Source organism: Mytilus galloprovincialis, chromosome 1 (genome assembly GCF_965363235.1).
Source record: "Mytilus galloprovincialis chromosome 1, xbMytGall1.hap1.1, whole genome shotgun sequence".
In the NCBI taxonomy this organism is placed as follows: Eukaryota; Metazoa; Mollusca; class Bivalvia; order Mytilida; family Mytilidae; genus Mytilus; species Mytilus galloprovincialis.
In genome coordinates, this window is record NC_134838.1 from 95,891,134 (window position 1) to 95,907,390 (window position 16,257).

At 36.8% G+C, this 16,257-nt stretch overlaps 1 protein-coding gene across 1 annotated transcript in view; it reads right to left on the reverse strand.

Moving 5' to 3' along the window:
• LOC143045965 (uncharacterized) overlaps positions 1 to 16,257 on the reverse strand; it is a 122,134-nt gene that overhangs the window by 69,802 nt on the left and 36,075 nt on the right. Inside the window, exons 38-45 of the mRNA XM_076218837.1 lie at positions 15,780 to 15,979; positions 12,269 to 13,535; positions 9,188 to 11,818; positions 8,348 to 8,688; positions 6,534 to 6,738; positions 5,271 to 5,454; positions 4,643 to 4,869; positions 190 to 4,202 (exon numbers count right to left, since the gene is read on the reverse strand). Of these exons, the coding sequence (XP_076074952.1) occupies positions 190 to 4,202; positions 4,643 to 4,869; positions 5,271 to 5,454; positions 6,534 to 6,738; positions 8,348 to 8,688; positions 9,188 to 11,818; positions 12,269 to 13,535; positions 15,780 to 15,979 (9,068 nt within the window). The remainder of the gene's footprint in view (positions 1 to 189; positions 4,203 to 4,642; positions 4,870 to 5,270; positions 5,455 to 6,533; positions 6,739 to 8,347; positions 8,689 to 9,187; positions 11,819 to 12,268; positions 13,536 to 15,779; positions 15,980 to 16,257) is intronic.

Sequence of the window (16,257 nt, forward strand, 5' to 3'; positions counted from 1 at the left end):
TTTGATGAATTTTTGCTATTTCCGGAAAAAGCAGAAAACTCAAATTCTTATTAGTCACCTAGTCGCGTAAAACCTCACAATATTTTCTGAATTCAGTAGTAAAAATTGTAGTTAAATTTAAAAATTGTGCTACATAAGGCCACTATTGAAATATGTTCTTTTAAATTAAGTACTTGATAATATACATACAATAGTTCCAACTGTCAGTTTAAGTCCCATGGGAGGTGGTAAAACCATAACAGCCTCAGCACCTTCCTCTAATGAGGCAAATCTAAACCAACCAGCTACACCTTCAGTCTTTACACCATTCTCTACAAAACTTGTTCTTGCCATCTGTCCAATGCTAATCATCCTACCAGGAACAATTCTCAGATGACGGGTACCAATAATTTCACCATTCCACCTGAAAGCTATTTCTCCTATTCCAAGCATGTAGACTAGTCTGGATAGATAAGCGGTTCCTCCTTCATCAACCCACAAATTAATTGGTGTTTTTGTTAAGGACTGGACATATTCTAAGTAAGCAATATGATTCCCTTTCAAATGGAAACGACTTGTTTTGTCACCATAAAATTTATCAACATCAAGTTCCCTAGAAACACTGTCACCATCTTTTAGTTGGAGAGACACATTATTGAACATATAGATATCATTGAAAAAGTAGTTTGTTTTCCCTGGCTCATCCAAAATAAAATAATGGTCCCATGTGCGCTTGTTGTTGTCCAGATGAAGTTGTTCATAAGTACGACTATTTCTGACATCTTTGATGTAGACCCCACCAGGCCCTCCATCTGACATGTAACCTTGCTGACCAGAACCTCCCAGAGGATTGTATTTTCCATTAAAGTTGATTTCTGTATCCAGGTTTAGAGAAATTCTACCACCTGAGCCACCACAGCCGCCATCACCACCACCAACACTGATTTTCCCATGTCCTTCCAGATCATTGGATTTTATATAAATACTCCCACCACTTCCACCACCAGTCATAGATTCTCCATTGGAACCATCTGCCTTAATTTCACCATCTATATACAGTTCTGTGCCTACATTTAGTTCTATTACACCTCCACCTTTTCCTCCTTCTCCTTCTAGACCATCACCTCCAGCACTTCCTCTAGATAATGGTGTATAGAGACCTCCATGATACTCTCCTCCTTCTAGGATAACCGTTTTATCCGTCTGGTCATATATTCCTCCTCCTGCACTACCATGACCTCCACCCGTGGCTACATCTGACACGTTTACAACAAAGTCCATTCCTCTTCCTGTCATTTCATCCAGGGTATCAAGAGGCCTGTCTGTTGCTGACACAGTAATCTCTGATCCTGCTTCTACATTCAATGTACTTGTATTGATGAATATACTTTCAGCAGAAATGAACGAGTTATATCGACAATCAATACGTCCGACACTACTGAGCATAGGTACATCAGGAGCATACTTGATACCGGACAAAGCTCTAAGGTCAACAGATCCAAAAGTTGTTTTACCATCATCATCCTTTTTAAGATAAGTTTTACCTTTATCAGTGTATGTACCATCTCCTAACATTGCAGTATGACCTTTCTCTCCAATGTACACAACTGTCTCAAAACCACAGATGAAATTAGAAACACCAGTAATTCGTCCAAATATTTGTACCGATCGGTGCTCTGGGTAACTAGAGAAGGTGACACCAGTGCCATATACATAGGTATTAGTTGGAAGAATTATCTCCCCTTCCTCATCAATAATCATATTGATTCCTGATGTGAAAGCTTGTCTCACCCCTTCTTCATATTCAGCAACATAGCGTTGATTTGCATGAATATGTAAGAGTCCACTGCGGTCACCAATTAGTTGTCTAACATCTGTAAATATTGCTGTTCCTGTGTCCCTTATGTGTAAACTAGCTTGATTCATAAGTTGTAGTTCTTCAAAATAAAAGTCAGTTTGGGAATCTTCTTCAATAGTGGAATATTTCTCAATAGACCTCCCAGCATTGTCAAGTTGAAGCCTTCTATAGGCAACACCTTTTCTTTTGTCCTCTAGATATACTGATCCAGCAGCTCCTGTATTCAAAGGAGAATCGGCATCACCACCAAATGCTAGATAAATCCCTTCAAACATCATCTGCGTTGTTGATATAATTGCAATCCTTCCAGCTGATCCTGCACCGTACTGACCAGTACTACTGCCTCCACAGGCAGAATATGTACCGTACCCATCATACGAATATGTCTGTATCCAGATACTACCACCACTACCTCCACCAGAGTCAGAATCACTACCATTGACAGAGATCTCACCATCATTGTACACCAGGTAACCAGCTTGGAGATGGATCTTACCTCCTCCTCTACCTCCATTGTCTCGAGGACGACTGCCAGGATTGTCTGGTCTATAAATAGATCCATAGGAATCCCCTGAAGATGTAGAATTTCCTCCTCCTATTCCCGCATGGCCTGCTCCACCATACCCTACAGCTTTACCAAGGTCTGTATCTATAGATTCAGAATCAGGACGACTAGGACTTGCAGCTGACATAGCACCTTCCAATTCTATGTTCAAAGTAGTACAGGAAATATCAAAATAATCTGCTGTTATCTTGGACTTGTATTTAACACTTAAGGTTCCAACTAACATTTCAGCTCCAGTATTTTCATCAAAGTCTAAAGTACTACCGGGATCAAGTTGTAGATATCCAAATGAGACTCTTGCAGTAGATGTAGAACCAGAAGATGCCACAATTTTAGCATTGGATCCCATTCTCATATGCCTTTCAGGTCCAAGGATCAAATTAACAACTCCTGTCATGACACCATCTAAATCTAAAGCTGTTGTTGCTTTACCTAGGATAGTTGTTGTCTCAGATAAAATAAACTCACCACCATTGTAAAGTTCAAGATTAACCTGTAGTTTAGAAATGAGAGAATCTGCCGAAGATTTGTCAAGGGTACCAATCTGATTTGCACGTATTCTGATCAATCCAGTCCCATCTCCAAACACGCTTTTTACATCAAGTGTTCTCTGAATGTCATCTTCAATCATCTGAAGCTTGGCATAAGATTTGGCATTCAAGTAATCAAATGTAATATCATGAATAGACTCACTCAAAGTTAAGTAAAAGTTTAGCTGTTCATTCTCATTATCTACTGTCAATGTTTCTACAAGATTTTTACCACTGCCAACGCCAGTGTAGATTGACCCAGGTCCTCCTCGTCCATTTGTTGCTGGAGATTCACCTCCCTTTGCCCGGTAGTTACCTTCACTAGAGAATTCATCATTTTCTGTATAAACTGCAATTCTACCACCACTTCCACCACCTGCAGCAGAGTTAGTTGTATCTCCTCCATTACTTTCTATCAGTCCAAAACCTCTAAACAAGGAGAGAGTGTTGACATAGATACTTCCACCACTTCCTCCTCCTCCTGTGTCAGAACTACCACCATTGGCACGGAGGTTACCGTTCAGGGTAAATACATCAGCTTGTATAGAGATATAGCCAGCACCTTTACCCCCATTCCCACCATTGGATCCTGGCAGGAGTGTTTGGTAGATAGAACCATAAGGTGTAGCTGCTTGGTCTATTGTAATATTTTCTCCCACTCCACCTTCACTGGCATAGGCTCCACCATTGAGACCTGTCCCATGAGCTGTTGCTGGAACTGCAGCATCACTTAATCCTACTCCTCCAACATTGATCTCAGCTCCCCTCTCCATTGTCAACGTACCAACTTTCAAATCAGCAAAATCAGCATAAAATACAATGTTCCTTTTAATCTCAACAGTTACTGCAACAAGCTGTAATCCAACAGATGGACTGAACGTTGATCCAGCCTTTAATGCCAGATAGTTTAGTGTGTATACTCCTGCTTCAGAAGCACTGATGTCATAACCACTGTCTGTGTAACTGGCTGTCATTGAGGTGGGGTTCAAGATTACCTCCCCTCCACTCTCTACAACAAGGTTGTTGAAGGTCACCATGCCACTGAGGTCAACAGTACAGCCACTCACTGTCATATTGTTTGGCACATGAAGAGTGGCATGTTCTCCCAAGATAATATTGATCTTTGTTATAAAGTTAGTCAGGACACCGTCCACTACTTCAGCTTTGAGGATCTGTTCATGTTTAACATGAAGTGTGCCAGTATCGTCACCATCGATCTTATCCAGGGTTAGTTTTGTTGTTTCTCCCTCTATGTCACTGTGAGAGTACCCTGTAAAAAAAATAATATGTACTTCTGAATCTATTTTGGTTTGCTTTACTGAAGTATATAGACAGACAAATGAAGAAATCACTAAATAATAAGACCCATTAAAAAATAAAATTTTGCTTTATCCTTGTACATGTAACACAAATAAATATTTCTGACATCTATGTTGTTATTCTCTATTGTTAAATCAAATATTTTTTAAATTTCAGTCCCATATTAGTATGAAGAATGTCTATTTACCTTTCGTTAAAATTCTAAAAGAAAAAAATGTAATGGCTAAATCAAGTTTGTTTTTTTATATAATGTTTGAGAAGTATTATCACTAAAATTTCAAGATTTTCCAATTTTGATGTAGAAAAATATCTACAAGAATCAATTTTGAATTGCTGTAGATATGTATCAGTTTCATGTTTCTGAAAAGAGTAACTTTTAGGCCTGTGTACCTTTAAGTGATATAATATGATAATAGAAATCATTGGTTCCTCCAGATATCCATGTTTGTGTTTCATCCTGTCCAGATTCATCTGTGTTGCCAATAACCCACAGTCTGTCTTTCTCATTTATTCCTGTGCCATCATTTATATAAATGGTACCAGCACCAGCTTTTACAGTGTTCAAAATGTCATCATTGCCTCCTCCATAAGCAGTTATTGTTCCATCAAAGTCAAGACTAAACAAATAAACAGATATCAGAAACTCATACATGATTTGAACGAGACATTTACATTTCACGCTTGAATTTGTTTTTCCTATATAAAAAGGTCGTATTTTGGGTACAGCAATCATTATAACATCAATGATACTTAAATGTATTGATAAATTATCTAGATTTAAGAAGTTTTACATTAAAAAATGTTTTTTGGGAGGCACTATCATGGATTTGATATATATCCTTGCCCATCAACTTTTTGCAATGAAAGTCTATACATTTTTTGTTAATTATTGAGTTATAAGCTCTAGTTATAGGAATAGGAAGGTGACAACCATTTACAAATGTTAATATTCAAAATGAAATGCTTCGCATATTCAAAATTTTATACTACGAAAATGCACTTTCAGGGTTATACATACCTTTCTGTTAGAGTAAGTTTTATCCTGCCTCCAGCTCCACCTCCTCCCTGGCTAGAGCCTTGTCCTCCATTGGTAGAGACAGTGCCTTCACCAAGTAAGCTGCGACTACTTATAACAATAGTGCCACCACTGCCACCACCAGCTCCTTCTCCTGTGGCATCAGAACCATCAACTTTGATGATACCTAGAACAGCATTAATAGCATTAATATACATGTTAATCTGTTAAAAAATGTTCTTGTGAGTGACAAATTTATTTTACGATTTTTTAAAACCAACAACCTCTGAAATTAAACCTAACACTTTGGTAAATTTACTGATCTCCAGTTGATGCAGTTTTTTAATTTAGATTGCAAGATAGAACAATTATTTTTAAAAGCTTTTGTTACAGTCTATAAAGAAAATTTGGTTAACAGACAACATGATTCTGCTGTTAGAATTCAGTTAAAGCAAACAAAAAACTATTTTCAAACCAGCAATTGTTTCAAGAACATTACAATATCATTGTAGTTGATATTTTGTTGGTTTGAATTGTTTTACATTTGTATTTCAAGGCCTTTTATAGCTGACTAAGTGGTATAGGCCTTGCTCATTGTATAAGTCCATACCATGACCTAAAGTTGGTAATTTCTGTGCCATGTGGTCAAAATTGTCGCCATTTTGATGTTGTCGAATTGATGATAATCTCTCCTAATCATGCAATGGATTGAACTCTGAATACAATAAAGAAAGTCAAAAATCCTAGATTTTTATTTGCACTCTACAAAAGAAACTCCATCGGCTGGTAGTGAGGTGTTAAGGTGATAGTTATAGGCAAATGCTGAACAATATCATACCTGCCAAGTTTTCAAAATGCCCATGGGGGTTTTGCGTGCAAGATGGCTGCCATATTCCTAAAAAAACTTCAAGGGGGCCTTCAAATACAGTGTAATGTTGTTTTTTGGCTTCTTCATACTTTTTTAAGCCTCAATTCATTGTAAAATTGATTGTTTTTTTTAAATTGTGGACATAATTGCTTTTTAAAAATTTCAATTTGGGAGCCTCCATGGGGGAAATCCCCCGAAAATAGTGACAGTTGGCAGGTATGCAATATCTATATGATTGACCATGTTTTTTAAAACTATTCATGCCTTCTGCAGTTCTGGCATTAATGTAGCCATCCTAAATGAGATGAATATAGCAACTAAATGAATTATTAGGTTCAGTATTTTCATGTTAAAATACCATAAACCTATATATACATATCTGAATTAAACCAACATACCATCATTAGTGATGTCATAATATGTGTCAATCTGTAGATATCCTCCTCCAGCGCCACCTGTTCCATTGACAGAGTTACCTCCCCCACTTCCTGTCTCTGTAGGGTTCCGGGTCTGATCATATGCATCACCTCCTGTATAGTCTGATGATGGAGCGCCACCTGGGGCACCATGGCCTGCTCCTGTTGCTAAGTTTTCACCACTTATCTGTTTGGTAAAAATAAAGTTTAAATTTCTTTTGAAATAAAGCAAGATATTTCTTGGATCTTCATCTGATAAAATTATTCAGCTATTAATGGAGTAAGTTCAATTAGGGATATCAAATTAGTTTTTTTCCAGATAAAACATATAATATTTCAAGTTGATCAAAAGACATGTAAGAAAGTATCAAAGAACTATTTTGTTGAGCTTTTCTTTTAATGAGTTGACATTTAGGTATCCGGTCGTTCCGGCCCCAAACCGATCCGGCCCCAAGTCAATCGGCCCAAAGTCGATCCGGCCCAAGTCGATCCGGCCCACGTCGATCCGGCCCCAAGTCGATCCGGCCTCATAATAAAATAAGAAATAACTATATTGATCTTGGAGGAATTTGTGACACACTATAAATGGAATTTGCAAAAAGTGTCCGATGATGGATGACAAAAGGTAAGTGAAGTATTCGGGAGTACCAGTTAAAAAACTATTTTAAATCGAAACGAAAATGATTGTTATTGTGTCGTTGGTTGTATAGCAGCTTCAACATATTTTAAAATATGAAGTTATTTTCCATGATAACTTTAAATTTAACTCATGGCGATTTCATTTTCTTTTTGTTCATACACAGAATATCTAAATAAATATTTACAGTCCCGGTTTGAACAGAACTCTCAATACTTAGTCTATCTCTGTTTCTCTTTTTTTCCTGGTCCCGATTGTATATCAGGGAAAGCATATTATTAGGTCAGTAATGTTAACAGAGGATTGGAGAGTGAACAAGACATCTCTTGTGTTTATTTGCTCTGCTGTTTCCTTCTGGAAATCATTATTGGACTCGTCAACATATATGACTAAGGTGTTATTTCTCATAATAGTGGTATCGTTTTCCAAATATTATCTAAATAAAACATCATTTTCAGAAACAACCGATTCTATATCTTGGTTTTCTTTATCATTTGCATTAGCCATTTCCAATATTTGCCCTTGTCACAACTAATGTTTTAAGAACTTAAAAGAAAAACAAGTTTGTATGTATCAGCTTGGGGATCGGCTTGTACCGTTGTGTATGTAACTATTTGTTATTACACAAGATGAAAGACTTGTTAGGATCACAGTCAATTGAAAGAAAACGCTAATTACTGCTGATTAATGTTGATGTCTGAATTGTTTTAATATAATTATACCCAATAATCTTGAAAACTTGTAATAAAAACATAATCAACCTAGTTGTTTTATACTCATCTGAAGAAAATTTTTTTTTATTTTTTTTTACCGTACACCTTTAACATTATAATAAAAATCATAAACATTTATGAATTACTTTAATATATATCTTTATTTATATTCCTTATAAATATATTTTTGGATTGGGGCCGGATCGACTTTACATTTGGGCCGGATCGACGTGGGGCCGGATCGACGTGGGACGGATCGACTTGGGCCGGATCGACGTGGGGCCGGATCGACGCGAAAGCGACATTTATACCACAAATAGGACAAAAAAGAGTATTTTGGTGACAGTAGAACCATGATTATGTGTGAAATGAGTTCCCTGTTTAACAGCATATTATCCAATACAAAAGTCTATGGTATAACAAACGACTGTAATCTTGAAACATACCTTATCCCCTTTACCAGTGCCCTGTTCAGCAGCATATCCTCCACCAGACAGATCTATAGTAGAACCAGGATTTAGTGTAATCTGGTTACTCTGTAGTATAATCTTCTCTCCCTTCAGTGTAGAGCCGTAGTGTAATTCTAAGATAGTCAGTTGTAAAGGTTTCCCTGTTGTCTCAAATGTCACAGTAGCATAGTCTTTGATTGTAAAATTGGCAAATTTGTAAGCACCTGCTTCCTGAGCCTCAAATACACCTTCTTTGTATGTAGCTGTCCTGGTTTCTGCTGACAATACAGCTGTTTGCCCAGATGCAATGATCAAATTCTGAATGTTTGTTAGCGTTCCTTTAAAAAAGAATAAATTTTAAGGTCATTTCATTTGAACAATGTTTAAAAATTTATTGCTAGACATGTTAATGTTGAGTACACAAAATGAGACATTAATTTTTTATCAATTTTCTAGTAGTCCATAATGTGATTTTTTACATGTTGATTTAACATTTCTGTCATTCTTATGATATCTCCTTTTCCTTGTGTTAGCTTTAATGTCTGACCCTTTATTCTGGTCAATCCACTTATTAAACCTACCTTACTAATTTGTTGTTAAACTTTTCCTTGTCATGTTTTTGTGTGAAGTATATGCCACTGGACATTATTACAACAATAAATCAATCCATGAATTATTTGGCAATATCAAAAACGATCAAAATTAAAAACAAACATAACTATTACTTTTGCAAATGTTATCATCAAGTTTTACATTGAAATCTAAAATTATCACTTTCAATATTGAAACTTAAATCACTAAGATTAACTGAATATCAATTATAAACAAGGTACATACCTTTGAGTTGATTATCTGATCCTAGAAGTTCTACTTTCTTTGGAAGTCTAGTCTCACCAAGCTGTTGTAGGTGAAGACTACATGTCAGTTTACTATACTCTGATGATACATCAGCACTGAATATCGTGTTATCATTGACCACAAGGAAAGAATCTGATCCACATGTTAACTCATTGGCAATAAAGTGTAGATTTTCTGTCAGGATACTAACAGTAGCAGAATCTCCAACTTCTAGTTCATTTACAGTGACCTCTGTTTCCCCTGGGAGGTCAATAATTGTATTAGCAATAGAACTTCCTTCAATACCTGCATTGTCTGACAATAATTTACGATATGCCAAATTGTTGATAAGGTAATTGAGATAGGCTGTTCCAGCACCTCCTGCTTCTGATGAATTAGAATTACCTCCCTTCAGAGTATAGTCTCCAGTAAAGTTGTTATCTCCAGTTATATCAAGGTACATACGTCCACCACCGCCGCCACCAGCACCATCGGTTCCATTACCACCTACTACAGATATAGATCCAGATCCAGTAAAATCCACTGTTTCTATGTATACTGATCCACCACTTCCTCCTCCACCATTGTCTGTTCCATTGTTACCATGGGAACTTATCATTCCACTCAAGGTCAACAATTCAGTAACCTTGAACTTTACAATACCTCCACCACTTCCTCCCGTTCCACCAGAAGATGTGTCCCCACCAGCAGAACCAAAATTGACAGCAGTGAATACTGATCCAACATAGTCAGCTAAAGGTCCTGATCCAGAGGTTGATGTTCCCCCGGAACCACCATGACTTCCACCAGAACCATCCTGTCCTACACCAGAACCAGGATCAGCGCTACCACCATCAACACCAATCAGTCCATCATAGGCCACCTGTACAGTTGGTGCCTTGATAAACACATTTCTTCCTTTAATTTCACCTCCATATTTGACGTTCAGCTCATCCAAAACTTCTATTGTGTACTGGTTTTCAGAGTCCATAGAAACTTCCATGAGACCATCTGTAGTGACATCTAGGTTTGAAATGGAGAAGGATCCAGCATCTGAAAGTTGCGCAGTAGTAAGACCACTCCTAGCAGTAGAACTGAATGACACTTTACCATAGGAAGCCACAATAAGATTTCTGACAGCTATGGCATTTCCCTTCACATCTAAGTTTATCTCCTCATCATCTGTCTCATCTTCTAACTGCAGCCGTGCAGGAAGTGTGGCATATCCATTTTCTTCAATTAAGATTTTACATGGCAGAACAAATGCATACTGTGTACCATAACTGGTTGCTATGATAAAGTATTGGTTTTCCTGTACAGTAAGCAACCCTGTATAATCTCCCTCTATCAACGCTATCTCAAAGTTTGACCCACCACTGGAATCAAATACTACTTTGGCCTTTCCATTCAAATCTATTGTTGACACTGTTGTGACACCAGAAATAACTGTTTGGGAATCAGTAGAAAGTCCATTATTGTTTACTTTTAGTTCTGTTTTTGAAGCACCACCCGATAGTTCAGATACCAAATAAACAGAACCTGCAGCTCCACTGTCAGTCCCACCTTCACCACCCAGAGAAGACAAGAATCCATAAAAGGATGACATGGCCTTGACATCTAAAGCCATACGACCTCCACCACCACCACCTGTATTTGTACTGGTACCCCCATTGACAGAGATGGTACCATGACCTTCCAGACTGTCTCCAGTGATCTTGATGCTGCCACCACTTCCTCCTCCTGTGTTTTCCCCATTCTCTCCGTCAGCTCTAACTATTCCGTCTATAGAAAGAGTTGTAGCTTGGATGGAAATGACTCCACCACCATGAACAGATGTACAACCACTACCAGGATCTACTGGTGATGTTGTTGAGCCATATGTTGTTCCTTTATTATTTCCTCCTTCTCCACCATAACTAGCACCTTTCTCAGAGTTACCTGCCCCTGATCCAGTGGCTGAGCCTCCATGAGATACTGACAACACAGCATCTTCTTCTATTATACAATCAGTTGTAACTAAATTGAATGATTTAGAAGTTGTTGTGATTTCAATTTCTGATTTAATTTTCATGTGGAATTTTGTTAATGACAGGCTGATGCTGTCTTCATTTAAGATGAGTTTTGAAGCATATCCTAGAGTTAGTGACTGAATACCACTGTATGTGGCTCCTGCTTTTATATCCATCTCAGTACTTTCTTGTAATTCTAAGGAGGTGGCATCCAATGTTCCTGTTGAAGCTATAGTGACAGAGCCATGATCCCAAATACTGAAATATGCCACTGTCAATGTTCCCTTCAGATCTAAGATCGGACTTTCACCAGTCAAATCAAAGTCAGATGTTACTTCTAGTGTGGCCCCTTCATCAACAACAAAATTACACTGACATCCATGGTTCAGATCATCAAATGCTGATATAGTCATCCTAGCATTGTTTGTAATGGTAACAGTACCGGTTCCATCTGAGGACAATTTAGCAACTGTCAGAGCTGTTTCTAGTGACAATGATGCACTGTTTGTAACCTGAAGTTCATTCAAAGAGGCTGGTAATGATATTCCACTGATTAGTTCTGTAGAGCCAGCATGATCTAACACCAAAACTGTTGTTCCTGATTTGCTTAAGTAAACAGTTCCTGAAAAAAATTATTAAAATTACATGGTATTTAACTTTGAACTTTTGAACAAAATGTACAATCAAATGTGTATAAACATTTATGGATATCTTTTTATTTCATTAATTCATCAAAATACCATTTTTATATTTTAATTCAATTGACCTATATCAAGATGTTCATTGATAAACTTATAATTTTGATGCATTTCTATAAAATATATGCAAAAGAAATGTTTCCTTTCCTAAAGCAAAATATAACAGCAACATACCTTGACAATTAAACATATTTTATGCTTTTTTTTATTTTCCGTATAATATCCTTTTAACTGATAATTTGAATTTGGAACTTGTAAAATGGCAATAAAAAAATAATCCAAAAAGGAAACGTCTGCAAGGAAATATTTGCATCTTCTTATTTTTACAGCTTTAAAGATAAAACTTCCTTATTTACAATAATAAATCAATTTACCTGGTGATCCATTTCCATCAGCTGATTCAACAGAAGTTAATCCATCACTAAATTCAAAGGATGAGGATGAAATAATAGATATTCTTCCACCTCCTCCTCCGCCAGAGCCTCCCTGGGCAAGTATCTTTCCAGTACCAGTCAATGTTTTACACTGTATCAGTATACTCCCACCACTGCCACCAGATGTTCCAGACGCACCATTCATGTTCACTTCACCATTCAGAGTGAAAGTATTTGTAACAGAAAACTCAATCTGACCACCACCTGCTACAGAGCCTTGACCGTTACTGCCATAGTGTCTGGGATACACAATGCTACCATAAAGTTTGTTAGGGTTATCTTTTCCTGATCCACCATGACTGGCTCCACTACTGCTACTAGCTGCAGAACCTGGTCCACCTGATGTATATCCTTTGCCTTCACCAGTAATTTTTCCTCCAAACATCACATTAATTGAGCCACTATTGATTTTTGTCAGATTTCTATGAGTATCCCCTTTTATAGTGAGAGTTCCTCCAGCTTCAATTGTAATACTTGTGAATGTGTGTGTTCCAGGATTCAGTTCACAAGAAGAACCTTTGAAGATATACATATTTTGACCTGAACATGTGGCAGTGCTTGTTTGGCTGATCTGGTTTGTTTTATAACCACTTTTCAGTGAAATGTAGGTAGAAGGGAATGAGTAACTGCCTGATATGTTATAATTGGTTAATTCTAGCTGTATCTGTTGAGTAGGACGAATACATGTACTTGTGTGTTCTATGTTACCACCATCGTCAATAACTAGATCGGTAAGTGTTATTTTGCTGGTTGTTGTGGTGTCTACATAGGAGATACCAGTGTTGGCTGGTGAACCTATTTTATAAGTGCCACCATTACGGATAACTACAATTTTAGTTTTGGAATTAACTGTTCCACACAGCTCCATGTAGTAATCTTTTTCCACATATACAGTTGCTGGAAGTTCTATTTTCCCATAACTGCTTACATACACATTTGATCTGAGAAACAACTCTGTCAATGCATTTGGATATCTTGTTGATAAGTACACCTCTGTATAGCTGTCCACTGTAAAGTTGGAGTCAGTTGTATCTGTGGTGATAGTACCAACTGTTGCCCCAAGGGATTCTCCTACAGTTAATCTCTTTCCAAAGGATACTCTGGATGCAGTTTTGATGTTAATTTCATCCACCTGTGCAGTGGATTCTGTTGTTGGGACAGGTAGTCTGGTAAAAGTATCAGTGGTGTGAATGTTTTTCACTATTACCTACAAATTTGTATCAAAATTAGTTTATTTCATATTTATGGTACATGGTAAAATTCTCAGTATGAAACAAGCTTTTTGCATTTATTAGTTACATTAGTTATTTTAAATATTTCTTTTTGACAGCAACTATTGGTTCATTTTTCCAACTATTTTGCATAACTTAAGAAGAAAAAATCTTATGTGCAATTTGATTATTGGAGGAATTTCTCATAAATTATTCCATTTGCACTGTAGCCCAAATTAAGATATTCTTACCAATACCTGTATTGTTTAGTGTTGATTCATTATTAATTGTGGAATACCATTATTCGTACATTTCATTGATAAAAGTAAACCATGGATTTAGATGTATTACCAAGTATTAATTTTCTATAGGCTTGAAGGAAAACTTGGTAAAATCACGTATTCCCATATCCACGAAAATACTATTTGTCCTCAATCCACAAAGATTGATATGAACAATAAACTGTTATTACAGAGATATGTCTCACATTTTTGTAGTTTTGATTATGTAAATGTTGAAATCAATATAGCAATACTTTAACATCTTACACAAGTTATGCAAATATTCAAAGTCAATGAACCATGACTGAGTTACATGGCTAAACAATTTCCATGTAAATGAGATGTGCCAATGCTAATACAACTGCATATCAATTACCATTGTCAGACTTATTATAAGTCGTTCCCAAACCTAAATACAAACATTAACTTGTAAACTATGTAAAGTATCAAAGTCAATGAACCATAAAGAGGGGATTGGGCTATATAATCTCCATGGAAACAATACTTGCAAATGCCTATAAATTTGCATACCAAATATCATTAACTTAACATTAGCAGTTCATCTTAAACTGATCTAATCACAAACTAATACATATAAACTAAGATAAGTTTCAGAGTCATTAGACTGTGACTGAGGAGCGAGGCAAAAGATTCTCCATGAAAATGAGATGTTCCAATGCTTATACAACTGAATACCATTAAACATTGGCCTATCACTAATGGTTCCCCTTGAACTGACCATATCAAAAACTAATACTTGATAATGACTAAAAGGGCAGAGCCAAATTATCTCCATGGAAATGAGATATGCCAATGCTTATACAATTGCATACAAAATATCATTGACCTACCACTTGTGGTTCCCCATAAACTGACCTAATCCCAAACTAATACATGTAAAACAGTAAAACTGCGAGCCACTGCTCACTGATGATACCCCCGCCGAAATATTTCGGAAAAACAGGAAGTTGTTGAGTGATGTATCTGAAAACGCATCACACAGTACAGGTGACTTATATAAACCCTGAAACCAAATTTCAGCAATCCTTGTCAAGTAGTTCCTGAGAAAAATGTGACTAAAATTTTCAAATTGGCTATTATGTGTAAAATGATACAAGTGTTGGGTAAACAGGAAGTTGTTGAGTGATAAATCTGAAAACGCATCACACGGTGTAGCTGACTAATATAAAACCCTGAAACCAAATTTCAGAAATCCTTGTCAAGCAGTTCATTAGAAAAATGTGACGAAAATTTTCAGCATGGCTATTATGTGTAAAATGATACAAGTGTTGGGTAAACAGGAAGTTGTTGAGTGATAAATCTGAAAACGCATCACACTATGTAGCTGACTAATATAAAACCCTGAAACCAAATTTCAGAAATCCTTGTCAAGCAGTTCATTAGAAAAATGTGACGAAAATTTTCAGCATGGCTATTATGTGTAAAATGATACAAGTGTTGGGTAAACAGGCAGTTGTTTGTTGATGAATCTGAAAACGCATCACATTGTATAACTGACTGATATAAACCCTGGCACCAAATTTCAAAAAAACCTTGTCAAGTAGTTCCTGAGAAAAATGTGACGAAAATATTCATGGGACGGACGGACTGACGGACGGATGGATGGATGGACAGACAGAGGTAAAACAGTATACCCCCTTTTTTTCAAAGTGGGGATATAACAAGCAAAAGTTTTGAAGTCAATAGACCATGACTGAGGGGGCAGGGCCAAATAATCTCCATGGAAATGAGATGTACAAATACTTTTACAACTGAATACCAAATATGATTGACCTTCCACTTGTGGTTCACCATAAACTAGACCTAATCACAAACTAATACATTGCTGACGCCGCCGTCGCCGCTGCCTATGCCAGAAACAGCATACCTATGTCTCGCTTTTGACTCCGTCAAGGCAAGACAAAAATGAATGATTCCATAGTATATGGTTTTAAATACCTTTCTGTTAGGACTGATTCCATTAACATCTTCCCCAAGATAGACAACTCCAGCACCACCATCTTCCCCACCTCCATGGCCTGCACCACCATAGGAGGTAAGCTCGCCATAGATGTTACCAGAAACATAAACAAGGGAGATTAATCCTCCACCTCCTCCTCCTCCATTTTTGCCATCACCTCCATTTACATTGATGGCTCCTGCAGATAAGATAAAAAAAAAATTAAAGTTTACTATTTGTCAGATGTTTTAAATTAATTATGACAATCTTTAAATTCTCTGAATAGAATGCTCTGTAAAGATAAATTGATATCAGTTACTTTTCAATAACAGGCAGTTAATGAATGATGACAAGCTTCATTGAACTATTTATGTTTTTAACTGTTCAATACAGCTGCAGTCTTAATCTAAATTTCTTAATCAAATAACTTAGTAAAATTCATTAGACATGCAATACATTAAACGAAGGCATAACGGA